This window comes from Podarcis gaigeae (assembly GCF_964106915.1).
Source record: "Podarcis gaigeae genome assembly, chromosome: 18".
Lineage (NCBI taxonomy): Eukaryota > Metazoa > Chordata > Lepidosauria > Squamata > Lacertidae > Podarcis > Podarcis gaigeae.
Window position 1 is genome coordinate 6,414,249 of NC_139696.1, and position 26,319 is coordinate 6,440,567.

General features: G+C 48.5%; 1 protein-coding gene across 2 annotated transcripts in view; it reads left to right on the forward strand.

The window, feature by feature from the left end:
• Positions 1-26,319, forward strand: part of NRTN (neurturin) — a 124,893-nt gene that overhangs the window by 61,422 nt on the left and 37,152 nt on the right. The window contains exon 3 of one of the 2 annotated variants that reach the window (XM_083720772.1): positions 1,298-3,753. In XM_083720772.1, coding sequence (XP_083576898.1) covers positions 1,298-1,746 — 449 coding nt within the window. In that variant the 3' untranslated portion in view covers positions 1,747-3,753. Of the gene's footprint in view, positions 1-1,297; positions 3,754-26,319 lie in introns of those variants that run through there. The other variant, XM_083720773.1, reaches the window with a different exon arrangement.

The window sequence follows — 26,319 nt, forward strand, 5'->3', positions numbered from 1 at the left end:
CCCACCCCCCGTTTCTTTACAAGTTGGTTTTAAAGTCCAGCTCACGTTTTTATTTGTTTAACAATGGTCTCCTAAATAAGTTATAAATTCTTCCCATTCTTTTTTTAAAGTCATTATCTTCTTGATTCCTGAGTCACCCGGTCAGTTTTGCCATTTCAGTATAGTCCTTACGGTCTTCAAACAAAAACATCTTGGAGGTCCCAGGCCGCAGAGAGGTTAGGCTGGCCTCAACAAGAGCCAGGGCTTTTTCAGCTGTGGTTCCGATCTGGTGGAACGCTCTGCCACAAGAGACTAGGGCCCTGCGGGACTTGACATCTCTCCGCAGGGCCTGCAAGACAGAGCTGTTCCACCAGGCCTTTGGCCAAGGCACAATCTGACCCCCTCCTTTGGTAATCTTCACAGAACTCTAGCCCAATGGTTGCCATTAATCTGATTTTGAATTGATTTTAAAATTAATTAATTTTAGAATGCTGTGTTACTTTTATTGTTGTTGGCTGCTCTGAGCCTGGCTTCGGCTGGGGAGGGCAGGATATAAATAAAATGTTATTATTATTATATTATTATTAAGGTAAAGGGACCCCTGACCATTAGGTCCAGTTGTGACCGACTCTGGGGTTGCGGTGTTCATCTCGCTTTGTGGCCGAGGGAGCCGGCGTACAGCTTCCGGGTCATGTGGCCAGCAGGACTAAGCCGCTTCTGGCGAACCAGAGCAGCGCACGGAAACGCCGTTTAGCTTCCCGCCAGAGTGGTACCTATTTATCTACTTGCACTTTGACGTGCTTTTGAACTGCTAGGTTGGCAGGAGCAGGGACCGAGCAACAGGAGCTCACCCCGTCGCGGGGATTCGAACCGCTGACCTTCTGATTGGCAAGTCCTAGGCTCTGTGGTTTAACCCACAGCGTCCCATAATCAGTCGTACCAACAGGCTAAAAAACAGATTCTGTCCATGGACTGTTAGGCTGCTGAACGGAAAATAATATAGTGCAAGTCCTACGCTCTGTGCAATATAGGCAAGTCCTAGGCTCTGAAAGTTTGGTAGAAATATTGTTTAAATAACATGGTAAGATAAGATATACATAGTGCAATATAAATGAAGAAATGTGAAGATATGTAATAACTACGGAAAATTATCAAACATGTTGATGGAAGTCTAAAAGAAAAAAGACGTGTGATTAATTCCTAATGTTTAATTGTGTTATAAATTTGTTTTTAATGCAAAATTAATAAAAATTATATTAAAAAATATTTTATTATTATAATTATTCTAATTTTCTGTCGTTTCTTAAAAAAATTCCAGACAGCACGTTGTTCGAGAGCTACACAGAGGGAGAAATCCGTCACCTCATCTCCACGCTGATCGAGAGGTACAGCCAGTCCATGAATTCGGGGGGCCACGAACTGCCACTCTTTGCCAAAGCCGGCAACCGGATGAAACGCGCCAAGGCCCGCCACAAGCCCTGCTCCCTCAAGGAGCTGGAGGTGACTGTCAGCGAGTTGGGCCTCGGGTACAAGTCGGATGAGACGGTCCTCTTCCGCTACTGCAGCGGCACCTGCGACTCGGCCGTGCGCAACTACGACCTGTCCCTCAAGAACGTGAGGAGCATGCGGAAGATCAAGAAGGAGAAGGTGAGGGCCCGGCCGTGCTGCCGCCCCCTGTCGTACGACGACGACGTCTCCTTCTTGGACGCGGGGAACCGCTACTACACGGTGAACGAGGTGTCGGCCAAAGAGTGCGGCTGCGTGTGATGGAGCAACGGTTGGAGGAGGAGGGGCCTGGCTGCGCACCCAGCAGTGCCCAGACGCTGCTGGCGTGTGGGTGGTTGTCCAAAGGTGGAAGAGGACGCGAGGAGAAGACCGCCAGGGCATCCCTGCTTGGAGCAGCCAAGGAGACAACTGGATTTTAAGTCTACCTCAGGGCCGTCAACGGAGGCCAAGGGAAGCCAGCGTCTGGTTGAGGGCCTCCTCAACTGGTGGGGAGCCAGAGAAGCTCTTGATTCCAGCAGTGCAAGGAATCCTGTCAAGGGCCTCGCCGGAACAGCCCGCCACGCTGCCGCGATGGAGGAACCGGCGCACTCTTGACGCAGGTGGCTGGAGGAACGTCGTTCCAAGCTTTGCAGCGGATCGAAAACAAGAGAGATCTCTTGCCTGGTGGTCTTCTGGAGGAGCCGCCCCGTGGGCAGTGCCCGCTTTGCCCAAGCTGGAGATCTTTACGGGGATATTTCCACATGGGGCCAGGGTGCCAGGGGCCGTTTCCTGCCTGTGAATCCTGCAGGCAAAGAAGGGTTGAGAGATTGAGGAGCGCGCTCCTCCCATACTTGCAGGGGAGCCATCCTTCCGCCATCTTAAAGTACACACACCGTTATAACAGTGCTGTGTAAAATGTATGTTTGTATATACATGTAGACATAGGTTTAAAGTATTGACAAATGTGTACAAAAAGGCTGACATTCCTTTCCAGGCATTGCATCAAATTCTTAACGGAATCGGCGGCGTCTGGGGGATTCTGAAACCGAGGAGCTCAAATATTCCACATTAAACATTGGAGTTTGGTGGCAGAGTTTTGCGGGTTTCGATTCCTGGCGCTTCCAGTTATGTCTGAAATCATGGAGAGCCTCTGCCAGCAGGTTGGGCCAACGTGGAGCGCTGTGGACCTGACTCAGTTTTAAGGCACCTGTGCTGCTGTTTCAATCTGCTCAGAACCATGAGGACTAGGTGCTTAAATGGATTTTACGGGAAAGAGGCATCGTTGCATGCAGGCGGTCCAAAGTTCGATCTCTGGCATCTCGAGGTAGTTTGTGGAGAACTGTTGATGGTTTAGTGTTGAGAGAATCATAGAATGGTCGAGTTGGAAGGTACCCCGGGGGTCATCTAGTCCAACCCTTGCAATGCAGGAACCTCAACACGCAGTCGTCCCCCCATCCTGTTTGAAAACATACCAGACCCTGCTCATGTGCTAGCTGTTTTATTAGAACACAATCCTCAGATCGCCTACTCCTGAGAAATGGAGCAGGCCAGTGTTACCCAAACTTGGGTCTCCAGCTGTTTTTGGACTACGACTCCCATCATCCCTAGCTAGCAGGACCAGTGGTCAGGGATGATGGGAACTGTAGTCCAAAAACAGCTGGAAAGAGACCCAAGTTTGGGAAATCCTGGACGAGGGCAATGTGTGAGCTCTTAAAGCTCTGGCCAAGGCAACTTCCTGTCTCCAGACTTTGTGAGGGGCCATAATTTTGGAAGCAGAAAGTCCTGAGTTCAAATCTCTGGAATTGCCTGCTTTCCAAAGGTGTCAGGTTCCAGGTTCCATCTTTGCCTCAGGGAGAACTGCAGGAGCCACAGCCAATCAGAGGAGAACAGCCTCTGGACATCACAGAACTACAACTCCCATCTGTCTCCACCAGCTTAGCCCAAGGGTCACGGATACTGGGCATTGCAGTCCTATAACATCTGGAGAAGGTTACAGTACACAATAATCCACTAGATGAATCAATGAACTGACTTGGCGTTAAGGCAACTATCTTTATTCCATGAAATAATGGAAATGACAGTCAAAACAAGTTTTAATTTGCAGTGTCGCTGTGCTTCTCAAAGCGAGGTTGATGGCTTTTCTACTGAAGAAGGAACCAGATATTCAGCCTTAAGAGGCATTTGCTGCTGACCGGTGAGGAGGGAGATAAATTTGATTCAGTTACCATTTAATGGCAAATCAACAACAACAACAACAGCTTAATATTTATACCCCACCCACCTGGCTGGGTTTCCCCTGTTCCCAACAGAATATTTAAAACATGATAAAACATCAAACATTAAAAACTTCCCTAAACAGGGCTGTCTTCAGATGTCTTCTAAAAGTCAGGTAGTTGCTTATTTCCTTGACATCTGATGGGAGGGCATTCCACAGGGTGGGCGCCACCACCGAGAAGGCCCTCTGCCTGGTTCCCTGTAACCTCAATTCTCGCAGGGAGGGAACCGCCAGAAGGCCCTCGGAGCTGGACCTCAGTGTCCGGGCAGAACGATGGGGGTGGAAATGCTCCTTCAGGTATACTGGATTCACACGTCCCCGGAACAATATGGGAGCCAAAGCAGCCATCCTTTGACATTTGCACTTCTCTGAATTTTGCAATGCAGTTCTCCAGTCAATTAAACTGCAAATAAATATACATATCCTAGGGTTAAATGTGCATACATATGCATATGACGTACAAAAATCCATTGCACGAGGTACATATATTGGTGGGGGGAGTGTCAAATTCGTAATAAAATGCTCATCAATTTTAATGAGAACTTTCCCCCAAGAAAAATTGCAAACTAATGCGGAAATGTGATGGAACCAAACTTAAGATTGGGAAAAATAATAACCAGAAACCGGGACATAGATGCCCATCCATACTTCTGGCGAAAGGGACGCGGGTGGCGCTGTGGGTTAAACCACAGAGCCTAGGACTTGCCGATCAGAAGGTCGGCGGTTCGAATCCCCGCGATGGGGTGAGCTCCCGTTGCTCGGTCCCTGCTCCTGCCAACCTAGCAGTTCAAAAGCATGTCAAAGTGCAAGTAGATAAATAGGTAAGGCTCTGGAGGGAAGGTAAATGGCGTTTCCGTGTGCTGCTCTGGTTCGCCAGAAGCGGCTTAGTCCTGCTGGCCACATGACCCGGAAGCTGTATGCCGGCTCCCTTGGACAATAAAGCGAGATGAGCGCCGCAACCCCAGAGTCGGTCACAACTGAACCTAATGGTCAGGGGTCCCTTTACCTTTACCTCCCTGGCCATTGCCAGGTTCAGGGCGGCTAACATCATAAAACTAACACAGTATACAAAGAACATAAGAACATAAAAACAGGCAGTCCATTAATTAAAATACATCTTAAAATTAGTTCAGAGCAAATTAAAATCTGGACAGATGGCAGTCCACGGGTAAAATTGAGAGTGGTTAATATTCTCCAGGGCCAAATGTTACCAGTGGTCTTATAAAGGACCTGTGAGCGGGCTAGCAAAATGAAGTATCAGACTGAACCCCGACCAAAGGCCTGGCAGAACAGCTCCGTCTTGCAGGCCCTGCGGAAAGATGTCAAAATCCCGCAGGGCTCTTGTGAGAGAGCAGCAGCCATGCATCCTTTGATCTCAGCCTCACTTTTGCTGGCAAGGCAGGGATTGAGGCAGTTGCACCAGTCTTAGAGACTCAGGCCTGATTCATTTGCAGGCCAGTGAGGAATTGTTGCTTGTGTGGAAGGAAGTGCCCCTCTCATCACAAATAGGAACCTGTGTTCTGCTTTGCGGCGTGCGTTTTGCCCTAGTTGTTCGCCCTGGCTGGACAGCAGGCAGCTGTCCTGATCCGTAGGGCTGGCTTGCATTCCACGTTCTTTGCGGGCAGCAGGACTTTACGGTTAGTCCTTCTGTTTAGCATTTCCTTGGCCCGGGAAGGCGGCCAAGAAAGAGGGGGGGGGGAGAGAAATGCTCTTGTGGGAGACAAATGAAGTTGGCTTGGCCAAGGCAGAAGTCCGAGGGCTCATTTATATCCTTCCAGAGTAAACAACGGTGACATTGCTGTGAAATGCTGCCTGCTATCTGAAAACCAGTTTGGAAATCAGAGAGTCCTTGCTCAAAGCTAGGGATGCTGGATGAGGGACGCAGGTGGCGCTGTGGGTTAAACCACAGAGCCTAGGTCTTGCCGATCAGAATCCCCGCGACAGGGTAAGCTCCCGTTGCTCGGTCCCAGCTCCTGCCAACCTATCAGTTCAAAAGCACGTCAAAGTGCAAGTAGATAAATAGGTACCACTCCGGTGGGAAGGTAAACGGCGTTTCCGTGCACTGCTCTGGTTCACCAGAAGCGGCTTAGTCCTGCTGGCCACATGACCCGGAAGCTGGACGCCGGCTCCCTCGGCCAAGAAAGCAGGATGAGCGCCGCAACCCCAGAGTCGGCCACGACTGGACCTAATGGTCAGGGGTCCCTTTACCTTTACCCGCTCAAAGCTATAAGGGCCGTGAATTGCAGCCGAATCTCATGGCATCTGTGGATGCGGCAACCAGGTGGTGGAAACTTCCTCCGTCTGGGTTTAGGGGAGGCAGGAGAGAGATTCAATTAGGTCTGCATTTTAAAGGAACCCTTTAGCCAACTTGCACTTTCATGAGAACCGAAACACATAATAATAATAATTTATTATTTGTACCCCGCCCATCTGGCTGGGTTTCCCCAGCCACTCTGGGCGGCTTCCACAGAGACCAAAATTGCACTAAAATGTCACACATTAAAAACTTCCCTGAACAGGGCTGCCTTAAGATGTCTTCTGAATGTCAGGTAGTTGTTTATCTCTTTGACATCTGTTGGGAGGGCATTCCACAGGGCGGGCGCCACTACCGAGAAGGCCCTCTGCCTGGTTCTCTGTAGCTTTGCTTCTCTCAGTGAGGGAACCGCCAGAAGGCCCTCGGAGCTGGACCTCAGTGTCCGGGTAGAACGATGGGGGTGGAGACATTTGACATTTGCACCTCTCACAGTTTTGCAGCACACAAGCAATGCATGTGCCAATGTGTACGCACGCAAAGGCACATGTAAGTGCAAATAGCGCATGAGCAAATGCCGCGTGCATTGAAAAGAAGGCATGGAGGGTTGTGGGGGAACTAGGGGGCCACACGATGTCAGCTGCTGAAGAGCCATCAAACACAAGGGGCAACGTTATCCCTGAGGACTGGTGCATTCTGATGCAAACCTAGACTGTTTGGACCAAAACACATCAACAGGCAGCAGCTGTGCAGGATTTCAGATAGAAGTTGCTCCCCACCCTTCCTGCATTTGCCGGCGATATGATCCTGGGACCTTCTGCATGCAGACTCACTGGGCTGCAGTCTTCCCCCTCAAAGACATAGCTACCGAACCAAATAACCTGTTCATCTAGCTCAGATTCTGTCCGTGGTCGTTGGGTCTTGAATAATAATAATAATAATAATAATAATAATAATAATAATAATAATAATGTTGCTGTTTAGTCGTTTAGTCGTGTCCAACTCTTCATGACCCCCTGGACCAGAGCACGCCAGGCCCTCCTGTCTTCCACTGCCTCCTGCAGTTTGGTCAAACTCATGCTGGTAGCTTCGAGAACACTGTCCCACCATCTCGTCCTCTGTCGTCCCCTTCTCCTTGTGCCCTCCATCTTTCCCAACATCAGGGTCTTTTCCAGGGAGTCTTCTCTTCTCATGAGGTGGCCAAAGTCTTGGAGCCTCAGCTTCAGGATCTGTCCTTCCAGTGAGCACTCAGGGCTCATTTCCTTCAGAATGGAGAGGTTTGATCTTCTTGCAGTCTGTGGGACTCTCAAGAGTCTCCTCCAGCACCAGAATTCAAAAGCATCCATTCTTTGGCGATCAGCCTTCTTGATGGTCCAGCTCTCACTTCCATACATCAAAACTGGAATAATAATAATAATTTATTATTTATACCCTGCCCATCTGGCTGGGCTTCCCCAGCCACTCTGGGCTGCTTCCAAAAAATTATTAAAATACTGTAATACATTGAACCTGGGCGCTTTCGCAATTGCTCTCCCAGTGTGTTTCGACCCTTCCTGTAGCTGTTTTCCAGGCCACTTCTCCTTCTTCTCCATCCTTTCTGCACCAGTTTAGCTCAGGGGCCTCTCTCTTTCTCTCTCCCTCTCCCTGAGTTCCTCCGCATCCATCTCTCCAGCCTGCCAGGAGGACATTTCCCGGTCGACAGCAGTTTTTCCTTAAAGATGCCCCTTTCTCACAAGATCTTCCTTTCTCAGGACCGTGCTTCTGCGTGAAAACGGACCGTTTCCGTCATGTTTAAATTTCCAAAGGGTCGGCGGAAGTGAGATCCGAGGCGGGTATAAAAAACATCTGTACGCGAAAAGGCTCCCTTTTATTCTTGCCATCTTTCCTTTTCGGTCCCCCTACCCCACCCCACCCACGTTCTATTCTGTTTTGTTTTGCTAATCGTCGTCCAGGAAAGGCCTCCGTTCAATAAGAGTCCCGATACAGATGTTTGGGAGAGAGGAGCCCTGAAGACAAGGCCCCTTTCCAGATTCCTGTCTTTTCTTTGGCTCCACTGCCCCAGAAGCGTCCAGATGACATCAACACACAGAGCGCTTCCATGCTTGGGCAATGAGAAGTCCAAACCGCAGGCCAGGATTGCATCCACGAACGGGACGACATCTCCAGACAAATGTTCTTGAGAAGGGCCAATTTGGAGAAAATATTTGGGATGGGAACGAGACGCGGGTGGCGCTGTGGGTTAAACCACAGAGCCTAGGACTTGCCGATCAGAAGGTCGGCGGTTCGAATCCCCACAATGACGGGGTGAGCTCCCGTTGCTCGGTCCCTGCTCCTGCCAACCTAGCAGTTCGAAAGCACGACAAAGTGCAAGTAGATAATTAGGTACCACTCTGGCGGGAAGGTAAACGGTGTTTCCATGCACTGCTCTGGTTCGCCAGAAGCGGCTTAGTCATGCTGGCCACATGACCCGGAAGCTGTATGCCGGCTCCCTCGGCCAATAAAGCGAGATGAGTGCCGCAACCCCAGAGTTGGCCATGACTGGACCTAATGGTCAGAGGTTCCTTTACCTTTACAATTTGGGGTGGGGGTGTGTGTTTTGCCTCTCCACTTCCCCACCAGCTTCCCCCCCCCCATCCATCCCTTCCCCACCTGGTTCTGGAGATGGTATCAAAGCACTATCAAAGATTCTTCTCCCCTCTGGATCCCCTTATCTTGGGGATTACGCCTCTAGTTATCTCCCGCTTGGACTACTGCAATGCTCTCTATGTGGGGCTACCTTTGAAGGTGACCTGGAAACTGCAACTAATCCAGAATGCGGCAGCTAGAATGGTGACTGGGAGCGGCCGCCGAGACCATATAACATTGTCCTGAAAGACCTACATTGGCTCCCAGTATGTTTCCTAGCAGAATTCAAAGTGTTGGAGCTGACCTTTCAAGCCCTAAACAGCCCAGTATATCTGAAGGAGCGTCTCCACCCCCAGCATCCAGCCCGGACACTGAGGTCCAGCTCCGAGGGCCTTCTAGCAGTTCCCTCCCTGCGAGAAGTGAGGTTACAGGGAACCAGGAAGAGGGCTTTCTCGGTGGTGGCGCCCACCCTGTGGAACGCCCTCCCACCAGATGTCAAGGAAATAAACCACTACCTGGCATTTAGAAGACATCGGAAGGCAGCCCTGTTTAGGGAAGCTTTTAATGTTTGATGTTTTAACGTGTTTTTAATATTGTGTTGAGAGCCACCCAGATTGACTGGGGAAACCCAGCCAGATGGGCAGGGTATAAATATATTATTATTATTATTATTATTATTATTATTATTATTATTATTACTGTATTATTATTATGCCTTGCTGGCTGCCACAAAATATTTGAGCCCCCCAGCTGATGGGCCTTGCCATTCAAGTTTTATTGAATTCCCACAAACTTCACATAAAATTCCAATACATAATAATTTATTTTTGTTGGTTCTAGCAACTTCCCATTCCATTTCCCGTGGTATTTTTTTTATACAATATTATTGCTGCACCCTATGTTCCCTCTTTTATATATTTTGTTCAACTTAGCACCCCTGCGGGCGACATTCCAACTTCCGAACCATTTCCTTTCACTCCCAGACCTGCAGGTGTGTCATTGCTAGCCGCCACCAGCCATCAAAAGCCATCGACGACTACTGGTCTCATTAAGAAATTTATTAATATAAAAAGAAAGGGCTGCTGTTGCAATGTATTATTTCCCTGCGATCTAAAGATGTGCTGGGGGGAAATCTGTGTTCCTAGGGAGCTTTGAGGTACTCCCAAACCTGGTGTCAACACCGCCCATTGATTTATCTTGAGAAGTTGATGCAATTCCACTGTATATTATGCTGAGCTCTATTTATTCAAAGTAACTTATGATATTTATTTAGGTACCCTAAAATATATCCTACCTATTGCGCTGAGGGCATCTCCATCTTATTCCCCTCCCTCTCCTAATTTATTGTGCAAAACGATGCCAAACTTTGCTTGCCTTTCAAGTACATTTTTCTTTTACCATTAATTTCTCAGCGGAAAGCAGACGAGTTCTTGGAGGAAGAAGCAAACGCCTTAAGAACCGAACGCGATGTTGGCATGGGGGGGGGAATGATTAAAAAAGAGAGGAATAACTGAACAAAAGCAATTGGTGTGGTGTGTTGATTCTGCATGAGGATGAAGATACAATGGGTGGCATTCTACAAGGGTAGAGTCGTTGAAGTTCATAATTTCAGTGGGTCTGTGGGTTGAAACACAGAGTCGATCAGAAGGTCGGCGGTTTGAATCCCTGCGACGGGGTGAGCTCCCGTTGCTCGGTCCCTGCTCCTGCCAACCTAGCAGTTCGAAAGCACATCAAAGTGCAAGTAGATAAATAGGTACCGCTCCGGCGGGAAGGTAAACGGTGTTTCCATGCGCTGCTCTGGTTCGCCAGAAGTGGCTTAGTCATGCTGGCCACATGACCCGGAAGCTGTACGCCGGATCCCTCGGCCAGTAAAGCAAGATGAGCACTGCAACCCCAGAGTCGTCCGGGACTGGACCTAATGGTCAGGGGTCCCTTTACCTTTACTTTGAGTAGGGCATAGTTAACCATAACCCTGCCATGCTCCTTTCAGCTCATAGTTGAGATGTATGATATAGGTAGGTAGCCGTGTTGGTCTGCCGTAGTCGAAACAACATAAAAAAAAAATCCTTCCAGTAGCACCTTAGAGAGTTTGTTATTGGTATGAGTTTTCATTTGCATGCACACGAAAGCTCATACCAATAACAAACTTTTTTTAAAAAATCATTTGTACAGTGGTGCCTCGCAAGACGAAATTAATCCGTTCCGTGAGGCTCTTCGTATAGCAGTTTCTTCGTCTTGCGAAGCAAGCCCATTGACAGCTTTGCGGATTAGCGCTATTAGCGGTTTAGCGGCTTTTAGCGATCAGCTGTTAAGCGGCTTAGCGGCTTAGGAAAAGGGGGGGGGAGGAAAAAACCCCGCAGGAACTCGCAAGACCTTTTCGTCTTGCGAAGCAAGCCCATAGGGAAATTCGTTTTGCGAAGCGCCTCCAAAATGGAAAACCCTTTTGTCTAGCGGGTTTTCCGTCTTGCGAGGCGTTTGTCTTGCGGGGCACCACTGTATTAAGTTTTCCTTTTTAACCATCCAATCAAATCACATTAAGTATTCCAGATTATACATATACATATCAATTAATCCAATAAAGTGAGATGAGCGCCGCAACCCCAGTGTCAGTCACGACTGGACCTAATGGTCAGGGGTCCCTTTACCTTACCCCTGCTCTCCAAAAGGCTCCCAGAGTCGCTTCCATACAAAGCAAGACAGTCTCTACCCACAGGCTTACAATCTGGGGGGGGGGGGAATAATCACCACCATCATCATCACAAAACACGCAAGGAAAAAGGGACAGGGAGTGTCAGGGAACTGCCATCGGAGCCAGAGGCGGAGGCAAGGCTCCCAAGCGATGCTGGAGAAGGGCCCAGCAGAGAGAGAGAGGCAGCTCATCGGCTGGGGAAGGAAATCAGCGCAACACCAGGGGTAAAGGGGGGCAGATGGGGGAATCGGCGAGGGGGCTCCAGGACTCCTCGCCGGAGACCAGCGGGGAGAGCACGGGTCCTCCGCTGCCCACACCCACCCTGCGCAGAAGACTTCCGCGCAGGGAGAGTAGGCGGAGACTTGGCGTCAAAGAACTCCTTTGCTGGAAGAGGTTCAAGAAACGCCCACTGACGGATTCTGCCAGCGACTGAAACAGCCACGGAGTGAAGGGCTGTCCAGACAGAAAGGGTTTAACCAGGTAACCTAGCCAGGAGCGGTGGCAACTTACGCACGAGCAACCCCTATAACCATTACAGGGAGGGATAAGGAGCACCAAAACTCGATTTCTAAACCGTTGACCATGTGGCACAGTTATAGAACCGTAGAATGGTAGAGTTGGAAAGGACTGTTTGGGTCACCTAGTACAACCCCATGCAATACAGTATTGTTGTTGTTTTTGCCCGAGCTGGGGCTCAAACCCACATCCCAGACATTCAGGGGCAGGAGCTGGGCATCCAGAAAAGCTGGTGGAGTGTGAGCCCTGCTGCTTTCCATGTTTCCCACTGAGGGAATGGCCCCCACCAGGTGACAATTGTGGGGAAAGGACACTCGATGGAGCTGGCCTGTCAGAGCAGATCCAACCAAGGGAGCCCATGTGGGGTGTGAAAAACAAGAGCAGTCGAGTACAACATTCCTAGAGTGAACATGTTTACACATGGGGAGGAATGTTTGTCCAGCCAGCAGGTAAACTTCCTGTTTCCTTCTGGGTTGGGACAGACTTGTGGCTAGAGGTGGGCGTGGCCTTACCTGTGCAGGTAACGACAAAAGCACAGGGCAGGGCAGCCATCTCTCTCTTTTTGACTACATGCATCGAAGAAGCAACATCTGCTTAGATGCTCTCTTGGCTTGAGGACATAGAGATTGTCTCTTTATGAGATAGTTTCCAGGTATATGTTACTTTTCTAAGATAAGTCTGCCTTCTGGGATCCGATTGTGAACAGAATGTGAGTAAACTCTTTTTATACTTTTACAGAAGACTGTGTTGTGTCTTATCTTTTATGAGGGAATAAGGGGAAAATACCAGAACGGTTAAGGGACGTGGGTGGCACTGTGGGTTAAACCACAGAGCCTAGGACTTGCCAGTCAGAAGGTCGGTGGTTCGAATCCCCGCAACGGGGTGAGCTCCCGTTGCTCGGTCCCTGCTCCTGCCCACCTAGCAGTTCGAAAGCACATCAAAGTGCAAGTAGATAAATAGGTACCGCTCCGGCGGGAAGGTAAACAGCGTTTCCGTGTGCGGCTCTGGTTCGCCAGAAGTGGCTTAGTCATGCTGTGTGCCGGCTCCCTTGGCCAATAAAGTGAGATGAGTGCGGCAACCCCAGAGTCGGCCACGACTGGACCTAATGGTCAGGGGTCCCTTTACCTTTACCAGAACAGTTATTATAGAGGCTTTAGCGAGCCTGAGCAAACGCATCCGCTGCAAGTTTAAAAAGGGGAATTTTACTCTGCTAAATTGTGAACTTGTTAACACAAGTTGGAAAGGCTATAACCAAACAATATATCCTCTCCTGCGTCTCTGAACATTCCCACAGCCCCGAGATCTGCAAAGCTTCCTTTTGCATGCCAACGTAGTGAAGGGGGGAAAAACAACGTTCTCTCCCTGCTGTTCCAAACTGGACAATGGAAACACCAGATTCCAGGGGCAGACAAGTGCAGATTTGGAAAGTACCCCGAGGGGCATAGAATCATATTTGGAAGAGTCAACTAGTCCAATGCCCTGCAATGCAGGAATCTCAACACGCGGTCTACCATCCAATTCGAAACCACACTGAACCCTGCTTAGCTCTGCCAATGTGGCAGCAGTTTCATTGCAGCGCCACTGGGAGTGATGTCAGCTGTACCCGGCAAGCTCAAGGACCCTTTCCCGAAATTGACTCATCCTATCCATCCATCACGTCGCTTTCCCCCCTTTCCTGCTTATGGGACGTGAGCCAGAATCGGAGCTCGCCAACGAAAGAGGGTGAGATGCAGGAGGAATGAGAGCCCATCAGCCTTCTCTACACCATTCACTTGGTGCAAAGGTAAGAGTCCGTCCTTCCAATTGCTTAGGTCAGGGGTCTGCAACCTTTTTCAGCCACGGGCCAGTCCACTGTTCCTCAGACCATGTGGCGGGCCGGACTATATTTTGAAAAAAAATATGAACAAATTTCTATGCCCTCCTCTGCACACCTCACAGCTTTTCAACATCCTTCTTAAATTGTGTTGCCCAGAACTGGACGCAGTATTCCAGGTGTAGCCTGACCAAGGCAGAATAGAGTGGTACACTTACTTCCATTGATCTGGATTAAGTCGAAATGGTTTGAACTTCTGTCCCCAAACAAACTCGATTTGGTCAGTCCTGGGAATTACCGTATTTTTTGCTCTATAAGACTCACTTTTCTCCTCCTAAAAAGTAAGGGGAAATGTGTGTGCGTCTTAAGGAGTGAATGCGGGCTGTGCAGCTATCCCAGAAGCCAGAACAGCAAGAGGGATTGCTGCTTTCAATGCACAGCTATCCCTCTTGCTCTTCTGGCTTCTGAGATTCAGAATATTTTTTTTCTTGTTTTCCTCCTCCAAAAACTAGGTGCGTCTTGTGGTCTGGTGCGTCTTATAGAGCGAAAAATACGGTACTTTCGGTTGTAGTTCAGAGGGGGTGGGTTTTGAACTAATTCGGGGAACTTCGTTCAGGCAAACTGCAGCATTCAGAACTGGCAACAGCTCAAGTCACACAGGGAGCTACAGAACCGCAAAATTTTTCAGACCTTAAGGACTAGACGCTTGGCTTCCAGTATGAATCGTGAATGTCATGGGCCAGGGAAGTGGACCCCCTGGAAAAGATGTGAAGGTGTCCTTCCTTCCTTCCTTCCTTCCTTCCTTCCTTCCTTCCTTCCTTCCTTCCTTCCTTCTTTCCTTCCCCTCTCCAGATAACAAAGTGCCTTTAGACAGCCCTGAAGATTTATAAAGTTTAGGGGAATGGAAAAATGTTCTGTTTATATTACCGCGCCTTGTGCCACCCAGATTTCTGACAGCGGCAGGAGCAGAAAGGGCTCGGGTAGAGCGCCAGGCCCCCTCTCCCACATCCAAAGCCACGCTCTGTAAATATTTTATTAAGCATCTTTGGAGTCTCATAAATCTTATTTCCTTAAAACAGGAAAGTGCCGCCAGGTCTTCCACAGCAATAACAACGAAGAGGGGCTCTGGGTGGGCTGGGGAGGGGAGAGAGGGGAGGGAGCGAAGACTGGCAATGGCCATCTTGGAAGGCGATGTCCGGAGAGTCTGGCTTACGGAAGAAGGGGTGAAGGAGGTGGAAAATTGCACAGGGGGGTGGAGCAGCCAACATGATTGATGGTTTGCCCTACATGGAAGATCCCGGGGGGTTAGGAGAAATATGACTTTGGGGAGAGGTTTATAAAATGATGCCTGGGCTGGATAAACAGAAGACAGAGAGAGATTTTCTCTGACTTCCATAAGACTAGAACTCGGGTCGCCTCCATGGAGCTGGTGTGCAGGAGATTAGCTTTGTTGTTTAGTCATTTAGTTGTGTCCGCCTCTTCGTGACCCCCTGGACCAGAGCAGGCCAGGCACTCCTGTCTTCCACTGCCTCCCACAGTTTGGTCAAACTCATGCTGGTAGCTTCGAGAACACTGTCCCACCATCTCGTCCTCTGTCGTCCCCTTCTCCTTGCGCCCTCATCTTTCCCAACATCAGGGTCTTTTCCAGGGAGTCTTCTCTTCTCATGAGGTGGCCAAAGTATTGGAGCCTCAGCTTCAGGATCTGTCCTTCCAGTGAGCGCTCAGGGCTGATTTCCTTCAGAATGGAGAGGTTTGATCTTCTTGCAGTCCATGGGACTCTCAAGAGTCTCCTCCAGCACCAGAATTCAAAAGCATGAATTTTCCGAAAATATTGTCAGCATCTTCCAAAGTATTGTCATTTAAAAAAACAAAAGGCAAAAGAGAGACACGATTTGTAGAGGAGCCAAACAAACTCGGCAACTGCTCAGAGTTTTTGCCATGCGTGAGAGCGGTGTGTGCATGTGTCCATTTTTCAACACCCACTGAAACAACACTTGATGAATCCCCTAAAAGGCGGGAGAGAGGGATATGGGAGCTGGAATAAAATTTGCGAACAGATTTTCCTTCCAAGCTGGCTTGGGGTGTTTCGCGAAACTTTGCTGACAGCTTCGGGAGAAACATGGGTATGCTTGTGTCATTAAGGCTACACCGCAAAGGGGATCGGGCGGGGCTGCCTTGAGCCACTTCTATAAAGTGACGGAGGGAATCGTTTTAATTATCGCCTGGCAGTCTTCCATGAGGTCACTGCTGCTACAGCTGATCTGCATTACCAAACCCACCATGTTCCCAGGAGAGCTCTCCTGCCGCGAAGGTGGCTGTGGCTCCGGCAGGGCCGGTGCAAAATATCTCGGCACTGGGAAGCCCTCATGAGGAGCCTGTGGCCTTCAGGTGCCGTTGCGGGGCTCCAGAAAGCTGTGGGAATGTTCGGGGATGCAGGAGAGGATATATTGTTTGGTTATAGCCTTTCCAACTTGTGTTAACAAGTTCACAATTTAGCAGAGTAACATTCCCCCTTTTAAACTCGCAGCAGATGTGTTTGCTCACGCTCTCTAAAGCCTCTATGATAACTGTTCTGGTAAAGGTAAAGGTAAAGGGACCCCTGACCATTAGGTCCAGTCGTGGCCGACTCTGGGTTTAGCAGAGTAACATTCCCCTTTTTAAACACGCAGCGGATGCGTTTGCTCAGGCTCGCTAAAGCCTCTATAATAACTGTTCTGGTATTTTCCCCTTATTCGCTCATAAAAGATAAGAACTTGACACAGTCTTCTATAAAAGTATAAAAACAGTTTACAGTGGTACCTCGGGTTAAGTACTTAATTCGTTCCAGAGGTCCGTTCTTAACCTGAAACTGTTCTTAACCTGAAGCACCACTTTAGCTAATGGGGCCTCCTGCTGCCGCCGGAGCTCGATTTCTGTTCTCATCCTGAAGCAAAGTTCTTAACCCGAAGTACTATTTCTGGGTTAGCAGAGTCTGTAACCTGAAGCATATGTAACCTGAAGCGTATGTAACCCGAGGTACCACTGTACTCACATTCTGTTCACAATCGGATCCCAGAAGGCAGACTTATCTTAGAAAAGTAACATATACCTGGAAGCTATCTCATAAGGAGACAGTCCCTTTGTCCTCTCTTGGCTGGAAGCCAAGAGAGTATCTTTGGCTAAGCAGATGCTGCTTCTTCGATGCATGTAGTCAAAGAGAGAGAGATGGCTGCCCTGCCCTGTGCTTTTGTCGTTACCTGCACAGGTAAGGCCACGCCCACCTCTAGCCACAAGTCTGTCCCAGCCCAGAAGGAAACAGGAAGTTTACCTGCTGGCTGGACAAACATTCCTCCCCATGTGTAAACATGTTCACTCTAGGAATGTTGTACTCGACTGCTCTTGTGTTTCACATCCCACAAAACCATCAGATCCAGCCAGCTGAAGCGGAAGATAACCAGAGCATGGACCACTCTGGCCAGACAGTCTGCGGGCAGGTTGGGTCTCATCCTGCGTACCAGATGGAGCTGGTAGACAGCTGCCCGGGGCATAAAATTGACCTGCACCTCCATGGATAGCTATGAGTCCAAAATGACTTTCAGACTGCACACCTGGTCCTTCAAGGGCACAGTTACCCCATTCAGGACCAGGGAGTCCTCCACACCTGCCCGACCCCTGTCCTCCCAAAACAGTACTTCTGTCTTGTCAGGATTCAACCTCAATCTGTTGAGTTTTTTAGCTGCGATCAACAGGGTGTTTGTACACAACACAGCAGAAGACAAGGACTTGACATCACCAGGAAGGTTTGCCATTGTCCTCTGCTTGAGATGCTGCCAGTTGGTGCCGACAACACTGACCTCAATGGGCTGGTGGGCAGCTGTTCTCTCATAATATGATTTGGTTCGGTTTCTCTCCCACTTGCTTAAGCTTAGAGCGAACTCTTTGAAAGCCCTGAGCCAACAGAGGAAGGAAACTTTCGATCAGGGAGATTGCAGAGACTTGTGCAACCGAGAAGCTGCTCCAAGAGACACATTAGATTTTGGCAGGCTGCGATGTTGTGTTCTGGAAAAGGTGTTCAAGGCAGGGCTGCCTCCGCTCTGCCAATATCCTCGGGGCAAGACTGTTCCGCTTGCTCCTCTTTCCCCGAGTGTGAAGAGACGACATTGCCATGGGTGACCTGTCTTTACCCTGCTCTGCCATTGCTGGCTACTAGGACATCGACACTTGCCAGGCCTGAAGCGGAAGAAAAATAAACTTGGTGCAAGCCACCTTGTGGGTAGGGGAAAACTTCCCAAATTCTCTGTCCTGGGTTTGGAGGCACTGAATTCCTCTTATCCCTGCAATAGGGTCGTGATCCTGCATCCAGGATGAGCAAATGCGTCCTCTCCATCAGGGAGCTCGCTGGCAAGACTCAGACCCCACTGGTCCTGCTCCTTCTTGCTTCCTGGCAGTGGCGTAGCGTGGGGGTGCAGGGGGGCCCGGCCGCACAAGGCGCAACATCTGGGGGTTAGGGTGCGCAAATCCACGGGTTAGGGGGCACAAATTACTTGCCTTGCCCCGGGTGCTGACAACCCACGCTACGCCACTGCTTCCTGGTCAGCTTGCCCGTGCCTTGCGATTTTTGCACGGTTCTACCAATGCCAGTGGGATGGGGGTGGTGCTGTGGGTTAAACCACAGAGCCTAGGACTTGCCGATCAGAAGGTCGGCGGTTCGAATCTCCACAATGACGGGGTGAGCTCCCGTTGCTTGGTCCCTGCTCCTGCCAACCTAGCAGTTCGAAAGCACATCAAAGTGCAAGTAGACAAATACAGTAGGTTATTTGTGGGGCCTGCCTGGTGTTTTTACATGAGTAGAATGTGTCCTTTTATTTAAAATGCGTCTCTGGGTTCTTTGTGGGGCATAGGAATTCATTCATTCATTTATTTTTTCAAAATATAGTCCGGCCCCCCAAAAGGTCTGAGGGACAGTGGACCGGCCCCCTGCTGAAAAAGTTTGCTGACCCCTGGAACAGAGGATCAGGCTTAACCCTAAATAAATGGCAAGCCTTTCTTCAAAATGCACTTTAGGGTTTTCCTTGCTGTGACACTGGGTGTGTTTCCGGGCCAAGGGACTTGCCTTATCTTGCCCCAAATGTGGAGCAATCAGGAGGCTTGCCAAAAACAAGGGCGTGTGAAGTCAGCCGTGGGGAGGAAAAGGGTATTTCCCCCAATACGACTGATGTGCATTTACGGGTTTCCTTTTGACAAATTGGAAGGGAGCGCAGACGCCTCCGAGAGCCACCTCTGCGGTTGAAAAAGCCGCAGCAAACAGAGACGATGAAGCAGGTAAGAGCTGCTTTGTGTGGTCGTGCCTAAAACACATCAGCCCAGTTTCCTGTTTCCAAGAGTGGACAGCCTCTGGGAAGCTCGCAAACTGGGCATCGAAGCGATAGACTTTTCTCTCTTTATTTTTGGCCTGCTCCATCAGGCCTGCTGTCCTTAAACAGGTGATCATCATGGCTATGAGTTCTTGGTAGATTTCTGCTCCATAAAGATCAGGCCAAGGTTTCAGTATCCCAGTGTCCTGGAAGAAGCAAAGATCACCCATGTCGAAGCAATGATTCTTCAATATCAACTTCATTGGACCGGCTATGTTGGACCAGCCCACATCCTTCTACATATAATCAAAATTAAAACAACAACGCAATAACACCCCCCAACAAGAACCACATTTTTAAAGGGCATAGGGTATAAATCGTATCAACCAAATGCCTAGTTAAAGAGGAATGTTTTTGCCTGGTGCCTAAAGGTTTATAATGAAGGCACCAGGCGAACTTCCCTGGGGAGAGCGTTCCACAGACGGGGAGCCACTGCAGAGAAGGCCCTGTTCTTGCATTGCCACCCTCCGGACCTCTCAAAGAGGAGACACACGAAGAAGGGCCTCAGAAGATGATCTCAGGGTCTGGGTAGGTTCATATGGGGAGAGACGGTCCTGGAGGTATTGAGGCCCTGAGCCGTTTAAGGCTTTATAGGTCAGAACCAGCACTTTGAACTGGGCCCGGAAACTCATTGGTAGCCAGCGCAGTCAGAATGGGATCAGTGTAATATGCCTTACAGGAATCCTGCCGTTCCCTGGGTGGGCTCGAACCACCAATCTTTTGGTCAACAGCCGGATGCACTGACCCACTGCGCCACCCGGCTCCCAAGACTTTGGGAATGCGCAGGATTTAGCCTCGTTGCTTGTTGGAGCTGAGCCAGGCTGGTCTGCCCGGAGCAGCTCAAGGCAACGACCCCACAAAGCGTGCAAATCAACATTCCTCGCTGGCAGCTGAGAAAGCTATCACAAAGGGGGTGAGATTTCCCTTCTGCTTGCAGCCTCCCTGTTGGCCTTGGCTGCAGGCAGGGGCGTTGGGGTCAATGGGAAAAGAAGGGTGAGCAGGAGCTGGATTCGAGAGATGGAAGCTCTCTTCACCTTCAGTGTGGCACCGTTCAAAGCTCCGACAGTTTCCCCAGTGGAACGGTCTTCTTCTTCTTCTTTGGCGATCCCTCGTAGCCGAGTAAGATGGTCTTCCATAAACACGGTCTTAACAGTGAGTCTGTAAGTGACTGTGGAGGCCAATTCTGGATCCACACGTCCTTCCACAGTGGGGACATAGGTTTCCGGGCAGGAGTTGATCCCAGTGAGTGTTTGCCAAGCATGCCTTCCTCTTAGCACGTTTCTCCCTTGCGTCCTGAGTTTGAGTGTCTTCAAAGCACATGACACCTTTGGTCAAGGCTGTTCTTCAACTGGGGCACTCACAGTTGTGGTTCGAGGACCCGACCCCCGCAATGTGAAATGAATACACAAGGACACGTGATATAAGGTTAATGGGCAAGGAAAGGCCACAATTTTATTGATTACAGCAGTGAAAAGGTATTGGCTTAGGCATTGGATGTCTAAAACAAGGGGGTTTATTCACCAGCAGGTGGAGCCTGTTGATGCTAATCCAACTATAGGCTCACCCCTGATGTCACCGAGGGTCGTGCCATGGCCTCCCGCCAAGCAGGCATCGGACAGAGTACACGACCGCCAGATTCCTTTAACGGAATACCCAAAAATTGAAGGCATAGGCGATGGCCACACCTAGCCCTTCGACACACCACCACACATTATTTCAATGCCTAACCTACCCACCAATACCACAAAAGTTGTGACGATTGCTACGAGGTAGGCAAAAAAACCAAAAGGCCTAATGCCAAATGGAAAAATTCTTACCAGGCCCCTTGGACAACCAGGGCGACCAACCTAAGGTCCATAGCAAGGCCAATGACCTAAGCCCTAACTCAAAGGGAGTGGAGGGTGGGTGACTCGCGACGAGACAACGGCGAAGAATGAGGCCGGGCAGAGGCTGGCGCTGCAGCAAAAGGCTACTGAGCATGCCCCCTCGGAGGCACCTGGTTGGGTGCCTGCCAAGGGGCGTGGACGCCAGCCAGGAGAGGTGGAGGCAGGTGGCTAACGCCCCCTGCTAGGGGCAGTGCTCAGGCTCCCGCCCACAACCACTCCCCTCTCTTCCAGGGAGGAGAGTCTTTGTCGGTGTTTAGATTACATTTTTAAAGATTTGCCTTGAGACAGTCTTTGAACCTCTTTTGTTGACCACCAGCATTACGCTTTCCATTTTTAAGTTCGGAATAGAGGAGTTGCTTCGGAAGACGATAGTCAGGCATCCGAACAACATGACCGGTCCAACGAAGTTGATGTTGAAGAATCATCGCTTCAACACTGGTGATCTTTGCTTCTTCCAGTACACTGGCATCAGTTAGCCTGTCTTCCTAAGTGACGTGTAATTTTTTTCGGAGACACCGTTGATGGAATCTTTTGAGGAGTTGGAGATGGCGTTTATAATTGGTCCATGTTTCACAAGCATACAGTACAATAGTAATAATAATAATAATTTATTATTTGTACCCCGCCCATCTGGCTGGGTTTCCCCAGCCACTCTGGGCGGCTTCCACAGAGACCAAAATACACTAAAATGTCACACATTAAAAACTTCCCTGAATATGTCTTCTGAATGTCAGGTAGTTGATTATCGCTTTGACATCTGATGGGAGGGTGTTCCACAGGGCGGGCGCCACCACCGACAAGGCCCTCTGCCTGGTTCCCTGTAAACTGGCTTCTCACAATGAGGGAACCGCCAGAAGGCCCTCGGTGCTGGACCTCAGTGTCCGTGCAGAACGCTGGGGGTGGAGACGCTCCTTCAGATATACTGGACCGAGGCCGTTTAGGGCTTTAAAGGTCAGCACCAACACTTTGAATTGTGCTCGGAAACGTACTGGGAGCCAATGTAGGTCTTTCAAGACCGGTGTTATGTGGTCTCGGCGGCCGCCCCCAGTCACCAGTCTAGCTGCCGCATTCTGGATTAGTTGTAGTTTCCGAGTCACCTTCAAAGGTAGCCCCACGTAGAGCGCATTGCAGTAGTCCAAGCGGGAGATAGCTTTGTAAACAAGCATTTTGGTTTCCTTGTGAATGTCTGCACTTCCCTCTGCACTTCAATCGGGAGAAAGCTGCACTCGCAGAGCTCAGGCGATGCTGGATTTCAGCATCAGTGTTGGCCCTTGTGGAAAGATAACTGCCCAGGTAGGAGAAGTGATTGACACTTTCCAACGTTACACCATTGAGTTGGATTTGTGGCGCTGCAGAGGGGTTGTTTTCTCCATGACTGGCAGGCAGGCAGGCACCTTAAACAACAGGGACAATAAGATTTTGGAAATCAAAAGTTATATTGGTTAAATTCACACAATTTAGCTTTCGCTTGTTGAGCAAAATGTGTGCAAAATTGTGTAGAAATCATTGAAAATTATTGCAGTTAGATTTATTATTAGTAGTATAATTCATTACCTGAGATGTTCAGAAGGTAAAATGGTATTACTTTGGTTTTCTGAAAGCAATGTCCTTCTACGTCAAGCGACCAAGCTGAATGTTGCCCAGTCACAAACATAATAGCAGATTTGAATTCCTCACATCCAAAAACGTATTTTTAAGACCCCTCACTGAAGAAATATGCAACAAGTAAGTTTCGCCCCCCTAAAATGATGCACCCCACTGGCGCTCCCCATTTTTGCTGGACTCCAAACTCCGGTTAGAACCAGCCAGGTCAGGGGTGATTAGGACTGAAGTTTTGCAAGATCTGAGAGGCCGCAAATTCCCCACCTCTGGTTTCTTGCTCCAGAGGAGCCGCCTTGTCGCTTGGACAGCGTGGAGAGTTCGGGTTTGGAGGGGAAGCGTTAAAAGCTTTTACAAGATTTGGAGTCCTTGCCCATCTGCTTCTTGGGTTGTCTCCAGTCCTGACTTCGGGGATTTGTCTTGAGCCTGTAGTGGTCAAGACAGGACAAAAACCAGCTACTACACGTACGCAGAGGCCGGCTCTGGGAATTTCTGGGCCAAATTTCCATGCTAATAAAACACGACACCCAGTGTGATAATAGCTTAGCAAAGCCTTTATTGGATGCCTTTTCCCTTCACAAACTGCAGGGCAAGGGCTGTTTACTGGCGCTGCGAAAATGAAGAGAAGGAATTTTTAGCCAAGTCTTGGGACCGGACTTAGGCACCCCAGCTGACCCCAGCTTGCTAGCAGGGTTCCTTTTGTGAAGTATAACTGCACACCAAAATGAAGAATGCCTGTATGTATGTCGCTGAAAGGGTTTAACATTGGAAATTTCCATTAAAGCATGCTGAAGCTCTCTCTAATCTCTAGCTGGGTTGATAAGGAACTGTTGATGTTCTCCGCTGGCCTTCACATGAGTGTTTAACCTTAGATCATGCGATTAAGGTAATCAATTGCAAATCTCCATCTTGAAGGGAGTTGCTTGTTGGTCTTTCTCAGGACGTAACAGAAACAACAACGGATGTGATAATCTCTCCAGTAGCTACATAGCCTTAGGCTGGATGCAGGCTAATGCAAGCTATGGGAGAGACAGAGATTTGAATTTTATTCTGATTGTAATTATGTTACATATACTTAAGAAGAAGTACCTGTGCTTGGATGTTACGGAATTATCTGGATGTATCATTGATGTTTTTGTACCTGTTTTGAAGAAGTTCTGGCTAGTAAAGCTTTGAATCTGAATATTTTTTATTCCAAAAGGATTCTGTTTGCTGCATCCCATTGCTTAGCTCGCTTCCCATGATCTGTAGAAGCTAAGTTTCTGTAAATGCATTTGGAAGGAGAAGGTGTCAGAAAGGACTATATCACTTTAGCAACAGGGAGAGTGTTGCCTGTTCGGGAGAGGAATTGTAGCTTAGCAAAAGAGTCTTTGATTGACAGTCAGTGGAATTAAATCTAAGCTACATTTGATTCAATTCAGTTTGTATTTAAGAGCGAGCTTGGCTGATTTCCTGTTTTTGAAACAATGCACCAAATCTCAGCCATCCTTCAAAATTCACGCTTCGCTGAACATTGCAATGCGGTTTTCCATCCAAGAATTGTGCATGAAAATGCATTTACTAGTCAAATTGTGCAAGTGAAAATAACACAGAAACGGGTATTATATTAGGGAAAACTGATTTGCATAAATAGATAAATGAGCTTGTTATGGAAAATTGCATGCAAAACTGTGTATAACGGGAGAATTTCGCACCGAAATGCGGATAAGTTTTCGCGTGGACTTAAAAAAATAGTAATCTCAAAGTGATGTGGAATGTGGAGAACTAAATCTAAGATTGGGGGCAGGGGAGAGAAATGGAGAGGAACTGAAATGGGCATGTTCTCTACCAAACCAGGTAAATTTTGCAGATAAAGCTGATGTTCTACCATTAAGCTAAGCTTCTCCCCTGCCCCCAAAAGAGCATAAACAAGATTATAGTCCTCATGGTTTTAAATCAAGGGTGTATTGAAATAGGAAGCTAGGTTGTTTGTGGGCAGGACATGAAATTCCAGCCTCCTCTCCTCTTTTGAAGGCCAATTTCTTTGGCCATCAAAAAGCCAGAGGTATCTAGACCTCAGAATTCAGCTTCCACCCAGGCAAACAATTCTTGGGGCTACAAAAGCCTTATTGCCAACCAGTTGAGACTTTATATCCATCCCTTCCTAAAAGGAAGGGTATCTTTTTATACTCAACGGTGGCAGCAGGAGTTCTTATTGGGCAAAATGGAAGAGTAATGAAAATCCCTCTATGCAAGATTAGATCTGGATGAATCCCTAGCCGGAATTAAGATTGCCGGAAGAAATATCAACAACCTCAGATATGCAGATGACACAACCTTGATGGCAGAAAGTGAGGAGGAATTAAAGAACCGTTTATTGAGGGTGAAAGAGGAGAGCGCAAAATATGGTCTGAAGCTCAACATCAAAAAAACGAAGATCATGGCCACTGGGCCCATCACCTCCTGGCAAATAGAAGGGGAAGAAATGGGGGCAGTGAGAGATTTTACTTTCTTGGGCTCCATGATCACTGCAGATGGTGACAGCAGCCACGAAATTAAAAGACGCCTGCTCCTTGGGAGAAGGGCAATGACAGGCCTAGACAGCATCTTGAGAAGTAGAGACATCACCTTGCCAACAAAGGTTCGTATAGTTAAAGCTATGGTTTTCCCAGTAGTGATGTATGGAAGTGAGAGCTGGACCATAAAGAAGGCTGATCACCAAAGAATTGATGCTTTTGAATTCTGGTGCTGGAGGAGACTCTTGAGAGTCCCATGGACTGCAAGAAGATCAAACCGATCCATTCCTAAGGAAATCAGCCCTGAGTGCTCACTGGAAGGACAGATCCTGAAGCTGAGGCTCCAATACTTTGGCCACCTCATGAGAAAAGAAGACTCCCTGGAAAAGACCCTGATGCTGGGAAAGATGGAGGGCACAAGGAGCAGGGGACAACAGAGGACGAGATGGTGGGACACTTCTCAAAGCTACCAGCATGAGTTTGACCATTTTTTTTGCGGGAGGCAGTGGAAGACAGGAGTGCCTGGTGTGCTCTGGTCCAGGGGGTCACGAAGAGGCGGACACAACTAAACGACTAAACAACAACAAGGTTGGATCCAAAAGCTGACAGAATACACCAAATTTGATGGTCTATCAGAAGAAATAAAGACTAATTAAAAACAGGAATTTGTCTCCAAATAGGAGGTTTTCAAAGAATATTTGAAATATAAATATAGTAGCTTAAACTCCGTTGCAGCATTCGAGGAACTTGAGTAATAGTTGCCAGGTAGATATAAGAATTAAGATATATTAAGAAAAAGTTAAATGATGATAAAAGTATGTATTGGCAATAGTATGAAATCGAAATAAGGAATAGACGGGTCTTTAGTGTTAAGACCAATTTATGTTTTGTTGTTTGTTAAGAAAATTTTGCGTCTGTTGTCATTCCTATGTGTAATTTGGTATTTGTGTTTTCTCTTTTTTTTTCTTGCTTTATCAATAAAAATATATTTTTTATTTTTTTTTAAAAGAGAGACTTAATATCCAACCCATTTGATTGGGGTGGGAAGAAGGAGACAACCATTTCAACCTTGCAAATTGCAGCGCAGTTAGGGGGTCTTGACTGACAGACCCAGAAAAAGCCTGCGATGCCTTGTCGTTGTTCACAAAAACACCCCTTTTGATGTGCTTTGTTGTTTAGTCGTTTAGTCGTGTCCGCCTCTTTGTGACCCCCTGGACCAGAGCACGCCAGGCCCTCCTGTCTTCCACTGCCTCCCGCAGTTTGGTCAAACTCATGCTGGTAGCTTTGAGAACACTGTCCAACCATCTCGTCCT